Below are 22,270 nucleotides of genomic sequence, written 5' to 3' on the forward strand. Positions count from 1 at the left end.
CATTTTTAAAAATTGCACATGCTTACCACCAAATTGGATTTCGTGGTATTTGCATTTCCTAAATGCCCAATTCGCATTTAGGAAATGATTGATACATGTGCTTTGGAAATCACAAATAGGAACTTCCTATTTGCGATTTCCTATTGCGATTCTCTATATGGGGTCGCAATTTTAAGGAATCGCTATTTTAGCGATTCCTTAAAATTGCACCGCGAATGCCTTTCGTACATCTTGAAAGGCATTTTTGCATTCGCAAACGGCTGAATTTTGCGATTCACACCGTTTGCGAATGCAAAATTGCTTGATGCATCTGGCCCTTAAACTCAAGAAACAGCACACGAGAGGAACACTACAAATCAGGACTCGGTGCCTTTCATGGGCTTACATTTACTTGGAAGAGGAGACAAGGATTTGAAGAAGGGGACAGTTTTTTCGCAGCCTGACCACCGCTTCTTCCTCGGCCCGTCATACGGGGCGGTGACCTGCATGTTCTCATCATTAAAGCTCCTCGTCCGGCTGCTCGAAACAATCTGGAAATGATTATCCGGAGGTACGTAACTCCTTGGAAAGGTTCTGCGGCCTATGGGGTGAAAGGCACAAGGCGAACATCCAGTCACACATTGAACAGAGACTGCCCTCCTCCACCCCCACGCTACAGCCCAACTCGACACAGACAATAACACAATTCACTTTCCTTTTTGGCGCTGTATCGTTTATCACATTTGACTTTTCACGTGAATACCTGTTTAAGAGCCTCAGCCGCTTCCTGATATTGCTTTAAATGTGAGGTGGATGGGTATTTTGCAAAAGTGACTTTGCCAAAAAAGAGGGGAAGCCCAGTCTCTCGAGCATGGCGACCCTCACACACGAAAGCAAATTATTTTTAGGGGTCTTTAGGTCTGTGGGCACAAAAACAAGCCAAGTGGCTTAAAAAACGTGTCTCAGAGGGGAGGGTGTGTAGAGAAATATTGGGAATAAGGAAGCAGTTCCGGCTTCATTGTCCTGTGTATATAAGTGAGTGATGTAACGCAAAATTATGCCCCTCACTGCAGAGTTTGATGAAAGCCCCCCCTGTGTCTCAAATATATATTACAGTTATTCAATGGCCCTGTGCTGAATGAGTAACCCTAAAACGGATGGGGGCTCCTTAAATGGTTGTGGGTAGCCCGCCCCACAAGTCATGCAAGGCCTGCGTTAAGCTCCTGGAAACAGTACAAACAGAAAACTCTTCATGAAAAATGATTAGAGAAGTAGATGAGCGCTGGTAAGGAGGTTCACACACTAGTAAGCAAGTTTGCATGCTATAAATAAACAGCATTCTAAAATGAACACACACAGCAGAATATCTTGTACTTAAATAATTCTAAAGCTCGGAACTCCCAAGAATCCAATTTGATTGGCTCAGTGACATTAGTAAGTCGTCCCAATACTTCGGACCAGTATGCGGCCAAAAAGGGCAATCCCACAGCATAGACTAGCCAAGGCAGCAGCGAGACATGGTCGAGAATTTAGTCACCTTTAGTAGGGGATAAATAGGCCCTATACAAAATGATGATTTTACCATCTCCTATGGTAGTCTTACCATCGCTATAATCCTTACGGCTCTGGGAAAGGTGATACTGGCGGGGAAAGGTCCCTCCTTTTCCATACTTTTCATAAAGTGGAATTTCATAACCTGGTTACGGAAAAAAATGAACTACTTAGACGATTTACAAATCATTAAAAATCATCAAAAAATATTTTCACATTTTTCAGCTTCAGATGTCATTGGCCATACAGATGTACGCTATACAATAGTTACAAATATATTTCTGAAGCATGAAACATGTACATTGATATTCATCCCACTGCAGGTTAATATATATATATTTATATAGTATAGCCTTAACATTTCTGATGGAATGCAGCCTACTGTGTCATACTCTTTGGTTAATTTGTTGTGTTTTATCCATGCACAATTGGTATATAGTTTATAAACACAAAATAATTAAAAAGTGTAACACAGAAGATATCAATTGTAAAATACGTGCTTCCAGAGAGGTGTAACAAAGAAAGAATTGAAACAAAGTAATGAGCTGAGACTAACAGTATTTGGAATATAAAAAAATGAATAAACAACTAAAGAACTGAAATGTGATTGTCTAATATTTTCTTCTGAAGTTCAACAATGCCTTAATAACAGCACTCCTATGTTCTCACAGGTGTTTGCCCTTGATTCTGATGAAGATAGCAACTGTTGTTATTGGTTCGATCAGAATTATAACGTCTGTGGATTTACCAAAGACCCTGTACTTTCATTCTACAGACTTCAGAAGTTCCAAGAAGAAAAACCAGGGCGGGGGTGATGGGTGTGGTGGGAAATTGGGAATATTGGTACACTGAGCCCTGACTGTGCGTAGTCGGGGCTTGCCCACCTAACAGGGCTTGGGTCTCTGGAGGGAGGGAGCTCTACGCACAGTCTGCATGCTAAGCACAGACTGTTTGTAGTAGGGGCTGGCCCAACAAATTGCGCGTGTGTGTCTGGACAGAGACGGCTTGACGAACCTAACGCTGCTTGCCTAGTATGGGCTTGCCTGACTAATGGGGCTTGAGTCTCTGGAGAAAATGGACTCTATGCACAGCCTGCGCTCTTATTATATGACTTGGATAGAAGGGGCTTTCCCACCTAATTGCGCTTATGTGACTGCATGAAGAGGGCTCTATGCCCAGTCTTCCCCTATTGCTCCATTGAGGGCAGACTGTGCGTAATTGGGGCTTGCCTACATAATGGCACTTAGATCTCTGGAGAGAGTGGGCTCTACGCACAGTCTGCAAATTGAGAGCAGACTGTTCCTAGTAGGAGCTTGCCCATGTAGCAGGGAAAAACAGAGCTTCATAGTGTCTTGCGAGAGCACTTTCTGTACAGAGCTATGCACAGCCCGAAGGTTACACTTTATTTTTTTATCTTTTTGACCTCTTCTGGTTTCACAGGACCCCCACAACCAAATATATATATATACCTATATATATAGCAAAAAGTGGAGGTCCCTCTGGAACCCCTCATTTGGCCCAGGGAGTCGGGGTAGCCAAACCCTGTTAACTTCTATAGGTTTTAATTTATTTTCAGGACATGAGGACACAGTCCCCAGTGCCCTGTAATGGCAGCTGCAAAATTTATGAAACTATTGCTGCCAGCCAGTCACAGCGCAAGTTTCCACAAGACCGTTTTGCTCCTGGTGGAGTAAGAGGCCGATAGGGAATAAAGCCCTATAGGCCAACCAGGACATTTGTAGTGCTGCAGGACCAACTATCAACATGCCTTTACATTTTCAGCCTTAATTCGTCAAAAAGTACAGAATAGATCTACACCAAATCTTAAAAAGCATGTCTCTGGGTAAAGATTTAGCTTCTAACAAATCTGGTTTAATTCTGCTCAGTCTTTTTGGCTGTAGTGCTGTCTAAAATTCCCTTTCCAGGAAGGAGCCGAGGTGGATTAGCTTTATTTTTGGTTTTGGAAAGTTCATGAAGATTTGACAACATGTGCCAAAGTTATTAACAAGACAAAGTCCACTCTTCTTATGAAAACTCTGACCTAATTATAACTATACAATGGCAACATCCACTGCGTGATATGAAGGATAAAGTACACCCTACTGTACATTTTTAAGATATTGCAAGTCACTGAGGAACGAGGCCAAAGGCTGAGTTCCTTTATAGGGTTATGGAACTCCTCAGTGACTTGCAATATCCTTATCTTGTGTGCCAGGGTGTAATTTATCCCATATAATACATGGCCACAACTTCCCCTTTCCCACAAACCCCTTAAAACGAGTATATCTGAAAACACCACACCCACTGTCATCCTCGCAGAAGCTGGAACAAGGTCACCAAAGACCAGCTCACCACCTCCCTCAGCAAAACCCCCACCAACATCCACGGAAGCCAAAACATCAGCAAGCAACCTCCACTGCTGGATCTCCAATGGGACCAACACACTGGCTCCCCTCAGAAAAAACCCAAGACAAGCAGCTCTCCAACAAAGCCAGCTGGTTCTCTCCCACACTCCCACTCCAAGAGTCCAAGCGCACCTGCAGACGGCTCAAGAAAATATGGAAGAGCAGCAAGATTGTGGCAGACCATGCAGCCTTCAAAACCTCCGTCAATGCACACCACCACCTTATCAGAACAACAAAGAAAGCAGCCATACAGGCATGCATCAACGGCAATGCACACACAGCAAAGAACTCCTTGCCATAGTCAAAGGATTCACCAAACCCAACACAGAGACAGCACACATTCCCCCCCCTCTCAAAACCTCTGCAACAAAGTTGGGACCCTCTTCCACCACAAGGTCAAGGAGATCTACGACAGCTTTGCAACCGAACACCCCACTACCCGCAACAATGGCTCCAGACCCCAGAAGACCCTGCCCAACAGGTCCACTCTCACTTCTGACAACACCCTCAGGATCATGAAGAACATCCACTCCAGAGCCCCCTTCGATCAATGCCCTCACCACATTTTCAACAGAACAGGTACCGCCATGGCACCCAAAATCTGCGCAACATCAACTGGTCCATCGAGTCTGCCACCTTCCCGGAAGACTGGAAGCACACAGAGTTCAACCCCCTGCCTAAGAAACCCTCTGCTGGACCTCAAGAACTACAGACCTATCTCACTGCTCCCCTTCCCAAACAAAGTCATTGAGAAACCTATCAACGCCCAACTCTCCGAATTTATCGAAACAAACCACATCCTGGACCTCTCCCAATCAGGCTTCAGAAGCAACCACCGCACCGAGACCACTCTCCTCGCCCACTACTTATGACATCCGCACTCTCCTGGACCGAGGCAAAACTGCTGCCCTTATCCTCTCTGACCTCTCAGCCGCCTTTAACACAGTCTCCCAGCACACCCTTTGCTCAAGACTCCACAACGCCGTCATTCGCGACAAAGCCCTAGAATGTATCCGCTCCTTCCTCACCAGCCAAACACAGAGAGACAGTCTTCCACCGTTCAACTCAGAACCCACATAGATCAGCTGTGGAGTGTCTCAGGGATCCTCCTTGAGCCCCACCCTCTTCAACAGCTACATGGCCCCGCTTGTATCCATCGTGAAAAGCCACGGACTCAACATCGTCTCCTACGCCGACAACATCCAGCTGATTCTCTCCCTCACAGATGAACCCACAGCCGTCAACAGCAACTTCCACAACAGGTTGAAGGCAGTTGCCACCTGGATGAAGGACAGCTGCCTCAAGATTAACTCAGACAAGACCAAAGTCCTCATCCTGTGCTCCACCCCCTCAGCCTGGGATGACTTCTGGTGGCCCCCAGCGCTCGGAACTCCCACTACACCCACCTCAGCATCATCCTGGACTCTGTGCTCTCAATCAATATTTGTAAAGTGCAGCTACTCACCCGTGAGGGTCTCAAGGTGCTAGGGTGGGGGGGGGAGGGGCCTCATCTGATGAGCCACACCTTGAGGTTCTTCCTGAAGATGGCAAGCGAAGGGCTTTTTCTAAGGTGCAGGGGGAGGTTGTTCCAGCTCTTTGCTGCAGTGTGGTTGAAAGATCGTCCTCCGGCGGTGGTTTTGCAGATGCGAGGGACAGTGGCCAGGGCCATCTGGGTGAGCGGAGGGAGCTGGCGTGGTTGTGAAAGGAGACGCGGTGTTTCAGGTAGGCTGGTCCTGCGTTGTGTATGGCCTTGTACGTGTGGGTGAGAAGCTGATTCGCTTCACGACCGGTAGCCAGTGGAGAGTCCTCAGGTGTTGGGAGATGTGTTCTCAGTGAGTGAAGTCCAGAATGAGCCTGGCGGCGGCGTTCCAGATGAGTTGAAGTTTTTTGATGTTCCTAGTTGAGGTGCCGGCGTAGAGGGCGTTGCCGTAGTCGAGCTTGCTCGTGACTAAGTCGTGAGTGACTGTCCTGTGACAGTCTGATGAGATCCATCTGAAGATCTTCCGAAGGTTGTGGAGTGTGTGCCAGCAGGAGGAGGTGACAGAGTTTACCTGGCGGGTCATGGATCGGGAGGAGTCAAGGATGATTCCTAAGTTGCGGGCGTGCTCAGTCGGTGCATTGGGGCGCTGAGGGATGTGGGCCACCAGGAGTCGTCTCAAGCTGAGGTGGTGTTTCCATAGATGATGAGTTCCATCTTGTCAGAGTTGAGCTTGAGGCGGCTTTCTCTCATCCAGGTGGTGACTGCTTCCATTACTGAGTGAAAGTTCCTTTTGGCCGTGTCCGGGTCTTCCGTGAGGGAAATGATGACTTGTGTGTCATCGGCATATGACACGATGTTCATAACGTGGCTTCTGATGATGGCAGCAAGAGGGGCCATGTATAAGTTGAACAGTGTGGGACTCAGTGAGGATCCTTGGGGGACTCTGCAGTTGACCCCTGTGGGTCTGGAAGTGTAGGGCGGGAGTCTGACCCTCTGCGTGTTCCCGGAGAGGAAGGAGTGGATCCATTCTATGGCTCTTCCATGGATTCCTATGTCGTGGAGTCTGGCGCAGAGTGCTGAGACCGTGCCGAAAGCTGCTGAGAAGTCGAGGCGTATGAGTGCTGCGGTGTGGCCGCAGTCTAGGAGTAATCAGATGTTGCCGGTGGCTGCCAGGAGTGCTGACTCCATGCTGTGATTGCTGCAGAAGCCGGACTGGGAGCTGTCCAGGGAGTTGTTGGCCTCGATGAAATTCCATAGTTGTTCATTGATTGCTTTCTCTAGTACTTTGGCGGGGTAGGGTTGCAGTGAGATGGGCAGGAAATTCTCTAGTTCTGATGGGCGCTGAAGGTTTCTTCAGGAGAGGGCGTATTTCGGTGTGTTTCCAGTCCTCAGGGAAGGTGCCCGTGCTGATGGAGCAGTTGATTGTGTTACAAAGCTCGGGGCGATGGATGCGCTGGCTCTGATGTATATGTGGTTCGGGCAGGGGTCCGTGGGGGCTCCAGAGAGGGTGCTGTTCATGATGTTGACTGTTTTCTCTGTGGTGAGCGTGGATCAGTTGTGGAGGGTCTGGGTGGGTTCTGGGGGGGAGGGTCGGTCGCAGGTTCCATTGCCAGGATTTTCCGGGAGGAGGCTGTTGTAGATGTCCTGGATCTTTTGGTGGAAAAAGGAGGAAAGTTTGTCGCAGAGGTCCTGTGATGGGGGGATGCTGGTGGCTTCGGAGGGGGGATTTGTGAACTCTTTGATGACTGAGAAGAGTTCCTTCGAGTTGTGTGCAGAGGAGCTGATGCTCCCCGGGAGTGCGTCCTTCCTTGCGTTCTTGATTTTTCATCGGTGGGCGGCGGTTGCGGCTCTGAATGAGGCGAGGCCTTTGCTGGATTGGCTGTTCTTCCATTTTATCTCTAAACGTCTGTGGGTACGCTTTGATTCTTGGAGTTCGGTGGTGAACCAGCTGGCTTTCTTAGGTACGCGTTTTGCCGATGTCAGCCGGAGAGGTGCTAGAGTGTTGGCGCATTCGGTGATCCATGTGTTGAGACTGCGTGCTGCTGTGTTGGCATCGTCAGAGGGTAGGAGGAAGGGATTTGGCGAGCGATGAGGTGAGTTGCTCGTAGGTGATTTTGTTCCCTTTCCTGTGGGGGGTCCTGGAGGTGCGGTTGCAGCTGCTGGGTGTGGTGATTGTGAAGTGTATGCAGCAGTGATCGGTCCAGTCTGGGGTGTAGATGGTCTCGATGGTGATCCGGTTACTTGAAGTGAAGATGGAGTCCAGTGTGTGTCCTGCTATGTGTGTGCGTGAGGAGACCAGCTGTCTGAGGCCGATGGTGGAGAGGTTGTCAAGTAGAGTGGTGGTGTTTGGGTCAGTGAGGTCCTCGGGGTGTAAGTTCAGGTCGCCGAGGAGGAGGTAGTCGACTGACACCAGGGCCTGGGGAGTAGTGATGTCTACGACGTCGTCTATGGAATCTGGGCGGGGGCCAGGTGGCCTGTACACAAGGGTGCCACGGATGAAGAGTTGTGGTGGACCAGGAAGTGAAGGTGTTCAATGGTGATGCAGTGTTCTTCTTGGATGGCCTTGACACGTAGTGAGGACTTGTGTACGATGGTGAGTCCTCCACCCGGGCAGGACAGCCGGTCCCTCCTTACGATGCTGTAACCGTCTGGACTGGCAATGGCGATGTCTGGACCCGAGGTGTGGTTGGTCCAGGTCTCGGTGAGGAAGGCAATGTCCGGTCGGGTGCTGTCGATGAGGTCCCAGAGTTCGGTGGCATGTTTGTGGAGGGAGTGGATGTTCAGGAGTAGGCAGTTGATGGGGTTGTGGAAGTTGTTGGTATCTTTGTGTGCAGTGAGTACCTTTGGTTTGTTGAGGTTGGTGCTGAAGTTGCAGTTCCTGCAGGTGAAAGGTCCGTGGGTGTCCTTGGGGAAGATGGTGCAGCAGTTGTTGAGACGTCCGATGTTGAGGCAGAGGAGGGTCTTGGAGTCATAACGGAGTCAGTCCAGGGGGTGCTTTAATGGAGATCCAGTGTTCCTGGTGCTGGGCCCGCTGCATCCGGCATTAAGAAGGGGAGGGGGTGAGGGAGCACTCAGCTGGGAGGCGGTAGGGCGGGAAAGGTGCTTCGCGGGGGAGAGGGGTACAATGTAAGGAGGGGAGAAAGGAAAAAGAGGTAGAGGAAAATGAGTGATGATAGAAGAAAAATGCAGAAAATGCAAGAGTGAAAGAGCAACAGAGAGAAAGAAAAGAAAGGAAAATACTTATTTTTGATGGCCACTAGACTACCAGGGATGAGGCGCAGAGACGAGCCTGTGGGTGGAGGAGGGCCTCGAACTGAGAGTCAGGAGACTCTCAGTTTGTCCCGGCAGAGGCAGCAACCAGAGGAGCTGGGGAGGGCAGCAGACGCTCTCAATGAATCGCCAAATCAATGCTGTTTCATCCTCCTACTTCCACACGCTCCACCTGCTTCATAAGATCTTCAAGTGGATCCCCACCAAATCGAGGAAAATGGTCACCCATGCGCGTGTAAGCAGCAGACTCAACTACGGAAACGCACTCTTTGCTGGCACCACCCAGAAACTCCTAAAGAAACTGCAGAACATCCAGAACGCCTCAGTCAGACTCATCCTGAACATCCCACACTGCCACCAGAGAGACCTTCACTGGCTACCTACCAACAAAAGAATTAACTTCAAGCTCCTACAAAACCCTCTACAATGCTTGAACTGCGTGCCTCAACGACCTCCTCTCCTTCTACACTCCCACCAGGCATCTCCGCTCCGCCCAACTGGTCCTGGCCACCATCCAATGGATCCGCAAGACCATGGCTGGAGGAAGATCCTTCTCCTACCTTGCTGCAAAGACCTGGAACTCCCTGCCTCTGCACCTCAGGCAATCACCATCACTGCCGCATTTCAGGAAGGACCTCAAGACCTGGATCTTCAATTTAACTGCAGAGCCCCCCAGAGCCTTGAGACCCTTATGGGTGAGTGGTCGTGTTTTATAAGAATCATGATTGATTGACTGATTGAACATTATGAATAAAAATAAAGCTTCTGGTGCAAAATTAAACACCTCAAAAATCGGTTAGATATTTGTTGCAAACAGATATTAGAAACAGTTCAATACAAGTCAGTTAAAAAAAACTGCAGTAGCTCGGAAAGTGTAGAAAGATGCAGAAAGATTCTAGCTTATCTCTGTCTAAGAAGTGCAAAAAATAAACATATTCTCTCTGCTTGACACTGGAAGATATTAAATTAGAGCAGAAGAAAGAAAAGAAATGTTCTGTTTTTTTTGTTTAAACCGCTGCTCCAAATATGGCCCATTACTTGACCTGCCTTTGACCTCGGCTGCTGGCATTGTGATGTCAGAACTCCACATTATCAACCTTATAATAGTGGAGTTCTGATGTCTTTTCTTTATAATTACGTGACATTAGTGACTGCTGTTTAAACGGTGACAACAGAATCCCATGAAATATATCTATATCTATATATATATATATATATATCTATCTATATCTATCTATATATATATAGATAGATAGATAGAGATATCGATATATATATATATATATATTTATTCACTGAAAACCAAAGGTTAAAGGGGCCTTATAGGAAGTTGAAACATGAGTTAAAACATGCCATTTTAAACAATAACAGCCACTGAAATTCATCAGTTATAGTTACCTGAAGTAACTATAACTCATGTCCTAAGGTAACATTATATTTCATTTCAGACTCAGCTCTAGTTCCATATTTTAATTTCCCTCCTTTTAAGTTATAATGTTCTTTTTAAATTTGTCATTCTTACACAGAACCATCAGTCGACGAATACCAACTTCTAAGTAAATATTAGGACGGTCAAGTTCGTTCACAGCTTGTCCTTTGTTGGATTTTGAGGAACATTTTATATCCTTGGGAAGAGATACAGTAGGGCTGACTTTCCAGTCTTTTCTACTAATATGTTCCCTCTTTTTACATTTTTCTTTTAAATTATTCCTCTAAATGAGTGTTTTCCGGTGTGGCGTTTTCTCCTACGCACATACTGCTTATGAGAAGCTATCATTGCAAACTCCTCTTTAATATCACTAAGAGATACAGTTTAGTGTGTTTTTTTCAGATGACTATCAAGGCCTATCACGCTATTGGTCACCTATAAATAGCGGAGGAGATGTCTCTGACGGTTCCTCCTTCCAGGAACTGAAGCTGAAACCACAGTCTGCGACATCTAAGAAACTGCGTAGACAATTCATGTAAGTTTTATATCCTCCTGCCTCTATGCATTGTGAACATGGATTTAAATATTACTCAGTGCAACTTTTATTTGCACTTAGAATTAGTCAATCTTCCCAGCACAGCGACCAGGTTGACTTCCAACCTGTACAGGCCTACCAAGGGCCCAGGTTGAAAGGTAGTGTTCGCCTGTCTTAAGCATGTGAGTCATGTTTCTGGCAGCTAAATGTACAGCTAAAGGGGAAATGATATGCACAAAGGTTTCCTGTGAGACACTGCTCTCAGTTAACTACCAAATGACCAGCACAAATGGGTCTTTTTATGTGGCTCATTAAACTGTTAAGGTTGGAAACTCCTATAAGCCAACTATGCTGAGCCACTGCACAGCAATCAGGAGAAGGTCTCTCAGAGAAGCTTAGGATCTTCTCCTAAATTGAAGCTGTCTGGCAGTATATCTAAAGGCAACCATGGTTCCTGCATTAAATTCAAAAGACATTTTGAAAGGTTTTTACTATCAATGTAGAATTACAATAAGAGAGTAGTGAAAGAATTGGACTCATGGTGGGTCCTCTCAAGGTACAAAACGTTTGGTGAATTGCTGCTGTCAGTTTTAATGGCCTGTCTTCTAAATTCACAAAAGCTTTTGTTTTTTAGAAAACAAACTACCAAATTGGGGGGTTGGTACTGAAAAACGAATAACTAATGACCCTGACACAAAAGGAGTTTTTCCCCTGGGTGTGGAGGGTCAATATTTGATTGTTTTCTGACCTCGCTGCCTAGTGGTGATGGACAGAAAAAGGGACATCGTAAGATCCACCCTAAATAGCCGAGTGTCTCCCGACAAAAGCGAGGCACGTGGACTGTCAGTCTGGCAGACAGAGTACTGTCACTTTAGGACGGAACACGTGACTGCCAATCTCCAAAGCATGCCTTAAAACGAAATTTCTCTAAAATACCCGCTTTAGCCATAGCTCACAAATGAAGGGGAAGAGTGCCAGCAGGAAGAAGGTGGCGAACAAAGGAGAGGGGTGAGTCAGTTACAGCAGACACTTATCCCGACCCTCGCGCCGCACACCAACATTGCATTAGGCCCAAGTATAGAATGGGCCTACGTCAAGTACAGAATAAACTACCGTACCGTACATCCATAGTCAAAGCGACCACGCCGCAGGCTAGCGTGCAAAACCAGTGCACAGAGAGTGATGGTTCCTCAACGCCTTCCTAAAGGATGGATGTTCCCTCAAAATAGAAATACAAATAAGTACACCTATTATAGAAGAGTTACAGGGGCAGATCTGGGAAAGCAACAACGAGGAGCACTACGCCTACCACACAGTCTGTGTGAGGGTTATTACACACTCCCAGCTGGGTGAAATCAACCGTTCATCCTTCCGAGGTTGATAAACTAAGTACTATTGAGATAAGTAACATTTATTACGTATTATTATTATTAAGGACTAATACGTTTATAAAAATATCACCACTAAATTTAAACCCACTCTTGGCTTCACACGGTAAAATGTATTTTAAATTATTCCTCTGAACGGGTGATTTCCAGTGTGGCGTCAATACAAACAGAAAGAAGGCTTCAAGGGATAGGTTGCTCATGTATGGGAACAAGGCGGAATGCACCTTTTGTCAGTTTGCCTACAAAGCAGAGAATCAAAAAGAAAAAAAAATCTGCTTTGTGCTGGACTCGAAATCAAGCTGGATTTCAAGCATGAACATGGGATGCCCTCAGTTACCCAGACTGCACACGGTATGGTGAGGAGTGGATAGCCCATGTTTATTCTGAGTGACTTGCCAGCAGTATTAAGTTAGTCAGGAAACCCCCAAAATCAGGAGGGCGGGGGATTCCGTTTGTCTCCGGAATAGTGGTAATGAAGGCACATTTATTCCCACCTCGTGTCACTGCCCTGGGATACACCTTTTTTGGGAACAAGTGAAGGCATCCATTGAGGAGGCAGTTGGTGCTCCCATAGAGTTGACGCCTTGCTGGGTATATGAGGTCCTTCGGACCTTACGAGATACCAGAAGATTCTGGCGAATGTGGGATTTACAGTGGCAAAAACGAGATATCGCCCAGAAGTGGGGATGTGCGTTGGCCCAATTGCTCAGAGATTGGGAAGTAGGAGAGGAACGCTGTAAAATACTAGAGCGGGAGGTATACAGGGGCAGAGGGTGTGAAAAAAACGTTTGAGAAGTTCTGGGGGAACTGTGATTCTGGGGGTGCCAACTAGCTATCAGGAAGGTAGGAGGACACAACACCGGGAAAAGCGAAAGGTTTTTGGGGAGAGGACCATAAGGGAATAAGATTATATACACAAAGAGGATCCCAACATGAAGTGCTTCTGTTACAGGCCATTATCTAGGTGGGACTATGTACATGTAGCCAGAAGGATGGGGGTGGGGCGGAGTAGGGGAACAAGATTGGTACTGTACTGTTTAAAAGGTAAGGTGCAGCTGTGTCACTATGATGTTCATGTATTATTGTCGTTTTACTTTAAATGCAAATAAATCAAAAAATAATATTTTAAAAAAAGTTAGTCAGGAACAATGTCGGTGGCCACTACAACTATCTCAAAGACAAGATCACATCCTTTACTAGGAGCTGGTTTCTGGGTGCAGCAGTTTCAACCATCTGGCTACAGCATAAATAGCTGCTGAGTGTTCATATGACTAGGTCACCAGTATTTCATTAATAATTGAATCTGGTGACAAATGCTGGTGCATTTCAGGTGCTCAAAGTAGTAAGGTTCGTCTTCCCACGCCATGTGGAGCCAGAGACCAGTTGTACAAAAACTGATGACAATTTGCGACGACTGTTTTTGCAACCAGAAAATAATTGTATGAACCGACCTATGTGCCAATAGGACAGTTCGAAAATTCAAAATTGCAGTGGGTTGTAATCCGACCTCCTCATAATTATTCATGAGATAGGTTGGTAATCGAGACTCCCTCCCCCAGTAGGCCATCACAGCGATGGTGTCATGCTAGGACTAGAAGACCACCATGTGTATCGTCACTTTCTATTACACTAAACCTTTTTTTAATGCAGCTGTGTTCATTAACGGAAATAGTGATGTCTTTAAAAAAAACATACATTTTTCAGAGATTGTTTGACAGTTTATAGTCAACCACTGGACCACTGTCTACTCCCAAAAAAACATATATTTTTACAGTTTTCATAAATCTACGTCAATTCTCCTGGGACCACCTTCTCCCTTTTAATTTTTCATTAATTTACAACCGGATTTCAGGTGCAGTGATACATAGCATACTAATTTGGTGTTTGGAAAGGACTCCTATAACATGCCCCTTTGTGATACCAATTCAGTATGGGACTGAAATCCCATTTGAGGAGCCTGTAAAGGTTTATTGACTCCTAAAAGTAGCATTCTAAAGGTCGGGAACACCTACTCAGAGTGTAGGCAGCCCAAAAAATGCTTAGTATAATCCTTAGCTCAACAGGTATTCTAGTAAAAACGATTTCAGCCTTATAAATATTTGACTAGTTTACCTAAACATAGCTGTATATAGGGGCGAAGCTGTAGCCAAATCCTGTACAATTGCAAAGTAGATTTGAATCTGGGGCAAAATAGGTTGCGGTTGTATGCAGCACAAGAAGCTTGTCTATGCGTGAAACAGGGCTGAGCCTTGGCAAAAAAAAGACATTGATCCAGAGCCCTGTGTGACCCTGTAATTCTGTCCTAGCTGAATATTAAATAAGAATTGGCAGAGGCAATAAGTCTGACTTAATAGTAACACTGTAAGGTAATGTGAAGAATTGCAAGTACATAGCATATGAATTTGTGTAGAAGCAAAGAACTGTAGATTAATAAAATGTAGATTAAAGTGTCTAGTGACTGTTGCACTGTCAAGCCAGAGCTAAACATCCATGTAGGTTAATGACTGCCCTCCTCCCATCTGTGCTGCTGTCAGAGAAAAAAACATAAATTATCTAAGAATCTTTAGTCGCATTGCAATGTCATGTGTGTTCCCCTGAAAGTTCAAACTCCAGCAGCTGGATATGGAAGCAAATTGATAACAGCTATGTGGGAAGCAAGTACTATTTTTTGTGGAAGAGCACAACCTCTGCCCAATCAAAACATGCATTCCTAGCTCCAGGCATGTGGGTGAAGCCAAAGCACCTGTCTAATGATGCTCACATAATTGTCTGGCGACAGCTGCGCTGCCAAGATAGGTCATAAGAATTGTACCCGCCTAACAATCACACAGCTATGAAACATCCCAAGACCCATGTGCCACTTGGGGACAAAGTGACACAATGGATATTGTTATTTACCACAGGGGTCAACGAGCTCCAGAGGCTATTTAATTTCAACCGAATAACCAAGCTATCAGCTTTGTACATTTGACTCTCCTAGTGACAGCAAGCAGCGAAGGCACTGTTTACTTTTTAATTTATTTTGTATGGTGTTTTATTGCTTATCGCCGAGGATAATGGTGTTTTGTAACTGTTAAGTAAAAATGTTGTTGCATGCCAATTTCGATTATTCTCTGTCCAGTAACACTCTTTTCTATTAATTAGTGAAGCACTGAATTTTATTTTCTATTTCAAATGTATCAGGACTCGCCCTCTGTTACATATGGTATGCCTCATGTTGAGATTTCGGTTATACGTTTATCAGGCCACACCCCTTTCTGAAACATCGCATTTTTCATCACATATAAACCAGAGAACTCAACCAAAATAGCTGCTACATTGCTGCCTCAAATCTGTACAAACTATTATGATTTTAGAATTTCATGCGTTTCTTCATTTCTGCATTAATGGCACAGAGGACGTAGAAAGAAAAAAAACACAGTTTCACCGAAAGGGCCTGGAGGCAGATTAGATGCAGAGGTGTTTATGACTTCCAAGAAACTGCTGCTCAATTTGTTCACGCATCTGATAGACACAACTCTGTCTACAATGTTTAGATTTTTCATTGATTTCGAACATTGTACTCATCAGCATGCTTTATCCTAGACACACAACAAAAGATGAAGTTGACCTATATAACCAGAGTTTACAATGAGTCTGTTGTAGCATTTTCATCCTTCACAGGAATCAATGCTCTCTGAGGTGAATAAACCTTTGGACCCAGTAAGTGGTGTGGTAGAATCATCAACAGAATTTCAAAACAACCCCAAACAATTTAAACTCCATGACCAATGCAGCCACGGAAGGAAAACTCCAATCAGAAAATAAAGCAAAGAATGTATTACAAAGACAAGCTCAGAGTCATGTAGACTATGCACAAAACCAAATTGTAAAGCTACATAATCACCAAGAGTTGCCCATGGCACTGACATAGATCTAGGTGATTTAACATTAATAAGACTAAGCATTCAAGAAGAAGAATGCATATCATGAAAAATAATATCTGAGTTACTGAGATGATACGTTGCTCAAAGTTAGCAATCACCAGTGAATTCAAATTAGCAGATTCAATGATCTTTAGCTGGGCACAGGTCAACCCTACAACTAACCAAATCAGGGGAATACATGTTTGGGGACAAACACATGCGGGCAAAAAACAAAACATAAAGGGCAAAAATAATTTGGAAAAAGATAATCTCGGACTAAAGGGCACTAACTAAGTTAGGCAAAGGATAAGAATAAAGGGAAACTTCAGCATCTCAGAAGCTCCATTAAGAGTCTTCTGTAGGGGAAAACAAAAGGATTTCTAATTCTGAAAGGACATTTTTAGTGGCAATGGCAGAGAGGAAGATAAATCTCTAAGTGTACAGCATTTAGGGAAGCAACGCATAAGGATCAGCAAGCTTCAGGACAGCATCTGGAGACTGCAAGGATCTGTCAAGGACTGCTCAGGATTAGCCAAAGTTCAAATGTCCATCAATATTTTAGAATTCCCAAAGCATTCTGATTCGCCAAAGATATCAGTTCATGTCACGCTAAATGAACATCATTCAACAGAAATTAATTGTATGACTCTAAATTGAAACAATCCAATTCTTTCCCCAGTCTGTCATGGGACCATCTTCCATCTGTGTGACTCCACTCATGTTTGAAACAATTGTATACTATACCAGTCCATGTATGTTCTTCCATCAAGGACACTATGCTACATTCTCTCTATACTTAAACAATAGAATCCGTTACCAGCTGCCTAAGCTTCTCATGAGAACATAGCCTAAAAGAAAGTCCATGTTAGGAAATGAATCAGCGTTTCTAGCATGGTTACAAATTATATACTTCAACAGGCCTCACTCATGCTAACACAAAGAAATCATAATAATGTGTTTAATACGTTTTAGTGAAACGTCTATTATATTCAAATTTATAAATTCGGCATTAATGATATTTCATCATTATGAATGATGCATTTAATTTAAAATAGAAACATCAGAGAATTGCATTTCTCACCTTTGCACATATTTTTGAATTCATTACTCATTTACTAATCATGAGAAATTCCATATCGTTTCTATATGCACTGTTAGTCTAGAGTCTAAATTACATTACAACATAAGTTTTATCCCTCTAACATGTAAGTTAATTCAAATGCCACCTAATTCGAACTCTGAAATACATGCAAGGGCACATTTTAAAATGCATTTCAGTGCAGATTTCTACGTTCAACCATTAAAACTACGATTAACGCAAACATAACCCGTCACATTCTGATAAGTCTAACAGGCACTACTCATATGCTTGGTTCTTTTTAGTGTTCTTTTGCCAAACATGTGTGTTCAAAATACAGGCACATTGCCACAAGGGCAGTTTCTAATAGTCAAAAATGCAATAGTTTCGTAAAAGTTTCCATGACCTCATGTACTTGAGAATTATGCTTGGTAATGCATTAAACGTTCCAGTATTTAACTTCCTTCAGTTTAGGCATGTTATTCATTCCTATGACTTGAACTTTATGTGCTGCCAGCAAGAGAACCAATGTAACGGAAGACAGCCATTTCAAAGCAGTCAATCAGCCACAAGCAGCTGAAACAGAAAAAACACTGATCATAAGCTTTTAGGTTTACCTTTAAAGCAACATTCAGCGTATAGAATCGCCATCAAAGGTGCAAACAAGAAGTTCATGTTGTGGGGAGACAGAGAAGGTCTCAAGCACAGAGGCAATTAAATGTGGGGAATGGAAATCCCTGCTTTACACAGGCTCATTGGTGTGAGCCCAAATATGTTGCTATCAGCATATTAAGATTTGTTCCTGAAGATGATAGCTATTTTGTTGTGGAAGTTTTAATGAATATTTATTGAGAGAGGTTCATCTGGGACTTTAACAACAGAACACTCATGTGAGACCTCTCCAGGAAAAGCCAGGCATATATTATGTCACAGCACTGCCAAATCAAATTTGAGACAATCAAGTGATACACTGCCTGGCCTTTTTATCGACCATGGCCCCGGCACACAGAAGAGACCTGTCAATCTATGTCCTTAGATTGTGGCCAGGCATGATCCAGGAAAACGTGGCACATCATTGCCAATGGAAGCTGAAGTCTGATAATACAAAAGAAGTATTCACAAGTAGAAAGGGAAAGCCTAGCAGTGGTATGGGTCTGGAAACACTATCATTTGCTTACATATGCGGATGACTGTTCACCGCAATCACTGATCATCAAGTCAGTTTGAGAATCCCAAGGCCAAGGTGCCCCACTTAATGAAAGGTGTGGCTTGTGATTGCAGGATTATCACTTTCAGAATTATTCCCATATATGGGAAAGGACAGAATCCTACCAATTTATTCACCTATTTGTCCACTGCCAAGTTGTGGCACAAGGTTGAACTAGTACCTCACAGACATGTTCGACAATCCAGACAAACCCATCACTGTGATGACGGGCACCTGGGGAGTTGTTTAGCTGGGGTATCCTCTGGCTGTGCAAACAGTAAGCCGGGAGCAGGCCAGGAAAGGTCTCGGGCATGCAGGAGATCATACATCGGGGACTGGCACACCTGCATTTACAACTGACACTCTTTAGTGCCAGTCCTGACATATTTTTCAGTATATTGTTTAGATTCAGTCAAGCAGCTGATTGTTTTTTTTGTACAGTTTTTGAAACAACGTTATTTGGCCTAATTTCTAATATCTATGATCAGGGGACAGTACATCACACTCCACGCCTCCTTGACAGCCGAGCACCAAAAGCAGAGGATCATGTCTAAGTAAGTCAGCTAAGAGTCCTTATTCTCAAACTTTGTGTATTTAAAGTGAACCCAGATGTGAAAAACATCATCATGGGTAAGGGGCTCGGGGTCAATTCCAAGTACCTGAATTATGAAATCAAAATCTGCAACTTTTATGCCCACAGAGTGAACCTGGTACTGTTGGCAGTCCTCTAGTATGTAGAATTTTCTACAGTCATAACTTTAGGGGTTGGGCAAGGTAGGAGGGTTGTGATTGTGTGGTGTCCAAGCAAAATGCCAAAATGTATTAGCATGTGGGCACTGAAATATTGTGCATTAGATTTCCCACCTTTGGAAAACCCATCCAACTACTCATGCAGAAGGTACACTTCTATCTCGGTACAGTGAAGAGAACTCCCTCATATTTCACAGGGTGCAGGCAAAATAGTTTAACTGAAGACCAAAAATGTGTTCCCTGTGTAATAATAAATGGATCCGTACTTGCATCAGGACTCCACCTGAGGACACACAAAAATAAAGTTTGAAAAATGTAGTTACAATTCCAGAACCAACCATTTCTAAGCCAATGGAGTTCCATCAGGATGGAAGTGATATGATAATATGTCTTCAGGCTCTGGATAAGATGTGAGCAGTGTGAAGGATGCTCCTAAGAGTACAAGGGTGGGGCACGGGAGTTCATAGAAAAGAACATTGCCACCATCCAGTTGTAAGAATATGAAGGATTGAAGAGCAATTCATTAGGTGCTTTCTGGAAGAAACAGTTTGACTCTCTATAGAAGAGAGCGCTGGTACCAGCCTGACTTTGTTTTTTGATAAAGGGTTTCTTGTGGGTGAGGTTGGTGTCCAGGGTGAATCCAAGTGACTTGACGTTCAGTGAAAGTTGGGATTGGAGTTGGAAGCTGTCAAATTGCATGTCATTCAACCAGCTTTGTACTGTAACTTGTTTGTTGTTCTTTGGAAGTTACAGGAATTCTATCTTGGTTGCATTGAACTTGAGGTAGCTGCTGGACATCCAGGTCCGGATGATGTATAAGCACTGTTTGGAGTGTTGGATGCCTGAAGCAGAGGAAACTTTCAAGCAGAGTTGGGTATCATAGGCATATTGGTGAATCATGATGCTGTTACTGGTGAGTAGAGGACTAAGCGGTTCCATGCAGCCTGCCGTCCTTATTGGGCACCAGAAACAACAAGAGTAACACTGCTACTCAATTTTCTGCTCTGAGATTACCTCCACCATCCCTTTAGTAAAAAGGTTGCCTAGTCTTGTTGCAGAATGTGAATATTCTTGCCTGACTGGGAGGAGAAGAGCACAGAATGTCAGAGAGGGAGCTGGTGAAAAAGAATGGCATATCCAATTTATATAATTTGAAGGATCCATCGGTGCTTTGTGATGGCCTGCCAGACCTTTAAGTGGTGTGATACCCGTCTCCCCACAGGCTGCATAGGCTCACCAAAGAGAAAACGCAAGCAGTTTTCTGGGTGGTACTGCAGTGAAGGAGTAGTAGAAGTATGGCTGCTGGGCCTGCCTGGACTTGGATCTGACTCTATTGTATATAAAAATAAGTACTTCTACAGTGCCTGGTTTGGCTATTGGACTGGCTAGTAGAGTTGATAGATGAATAAAGGTCATACCGGTTTAGTAGCTGCAAAACTTGTAGGACTGAAATTGGCAGGCAGGAGATCACACCCTATGGAACTAACCAGTGCCCTACTATTTGAATATCTCAAAGGCAGACCCAGCTATTTTTGGCATCTGGGCATGTAATCCTCATATCTGCGTTGCTTGTTGTGCTTTTACTTTTCTTTGATGCTTGGAGGAGGGTGATGATCTGATCTTGAATCTGGACCGTGAACGGTGCCAATAGGGTGCTTGCCATGCGGACGTGCCATAAGCAACTTTGTCTTCCACTTCTTTATCCCCTTGGAGTACCTGTGGCCACATTGGTTATACAACCTAGAATCGTGCTTAGGGCACAAGCAACACAAGCGGAACTCTGCAAATTGTAAGATTGTTCTTTGAAAATGTTCCATGAACAGCGGTTCCATTTTTACATTGAAGGACATGGAAAACAGAGAACTAACATCATGGCTAGGGTGGCACTATATGACTACAGTGATGTCATGTCCAGGGTGGAACCTGACATTGAGATAGAGCCAACAACCCAGCGTAGAAGATCAACTGCACATTTCCACATCCAGTAAGGCACCTGGAGAAATACAAAAGGTAAGGAATCTGCCTCTAGAAGTATCTATCAGAAAATATTAATCTCCCAGCTGAGGACAGCCATGTATTCTGCAAGGTCAGCCTTCCCATCTCAGAAGTGTGCACAGAGATGATTCATGAGCCCTAGCACTGGTGGCATCTACCTAGATAGATGCTGCAGCCTGGTGGGATAGCAGTGGTGGAATTTGGGGTGTAAGACAAAGGCCTAGTCACTACTTTTTCCTGCAAGAGTATCTGAAGGGCACTGCAGAAGCTGTGTCAGTTGGAAGGTCAACATTAAATTAATTGAAATAAAATACCAAGGTGGCACAATGTATAGTTTTACGAGATCCCACACACCTCTTCAGATGCTGTGCAAATAATAGCTTTGAAGGATTCAAGACCCTGAATTCAAAAGCATTTTTACAAAGTCACCATTAGGACCAATAATAGTGGGAGATATGACGTGTAAATTCTGTTCTCAGCATTGTAAGACTGTGTAAGTAAAATATGCTTAGAGATACATTACAAACACTGGAAAGAGGGCATTGGTATTACCTTATAAAATCCTGACTTCAGGAGTAAGCCAGGTATACTACAAGTGTAAGACACAACTACTCATAGTCAAATCTTTGTGAACGTGTTCACACTTACAGATTGTGTTTGCATCTGTAAGCAGCGCATTTTAATATCCATTTGAGCCTTAGTTCATCAGGTCATGAGAGGTTTGTGAAGAAATGGCAAGGGGGATACTGAGTCAGACAACAGTGCAAAATGTACAGTGCAACACAAGTTTGCACTATGCTCACAAATAACATGTACGACCTAAGAAGATATTCTATAACTAGATATAAACCAAGGCTTTTGCAGAGTAAAGGGAGTATTTTACGAATATTGTATTGTATTTGGAAATACCATATAGGTGTGAAATGGTTATTTGCAGGATTGAAAAAAAGCATGTTACTCAAAGCACGGAGTAAAATAATAAACACCATTGAGATTTTTCATTTAAAAGTTTCCTGCGAAAAGGAATTCAACAGATCAGCTTTCTCAAAAGTGTGTATTTATATTTAACCTAAAGAAATGAACTAATGTTAGGGACGTCTTCACAACATTCTTCAGGTCATGTGTACAAAGGTTAGTTCTCTTGAGTGCCTTGAAACGTTTAGTAACTGGTCTATGGGAGAAATCAAAAAGGCTTAAAAGCAAAAAGCGTGCTCCTCTTACCCAAAAACTCCAAGCTGTCGGTGGTCTGACTCGTTCGCCTTGGAACAGCTGGCTGCGTAAAAGCTGGACTGGGAATC

General features: G+C 44.1%; 1 protein-coding gene across 3 annotated transcripts in view; it reads right to left on the minus strand.

The window, feature by feature from the left end:
• The window catches only part of LOC138261743 (mitogen-activated protein kinase kinase kinase 3-like), a 377,725-nt gene that overhangs the window by 35,105 nt on the left and 320,350 nt on the right, over positions 1-22,270 (minus strand). For all 3 annotated transcript variants that reach the window (XM_069211063.1, XM_069211062.1, XM_069211060.1), the window contains exons 10-12: positions 22,194-22,261; positions 1,583-1,675; positions 386-580 (exon numbers count right to left, since the gene is read on the minus strand). In XM_069211063.1, coding sequence (XP_069067164.1) covers positions 386-580; positions 1,583-1,675; positions 22,194-22,261 — 356 coding nt within the window. The remainder of the gene's footprint in view (positions 1-385; positions 581-1,582; positions 1,676-22,193; positions 22,262-22,270) is intronic.

Source organism: Pleurodeles waltl, chromosome 10 (genome assembly GCF_031143425.1).
Source record: "Pleurodeles waltl isolate 20211129_DDA chromosome 10, aPleWal1.hap1.20221129, whole genome shotgun sequence".
Taxonomy (NCBI): Eukaryota; Metazoa; Chordata; class Amphibia; order Caudata; family Salamandridae; genus Pleurodeles; species Pleurodeles waltl.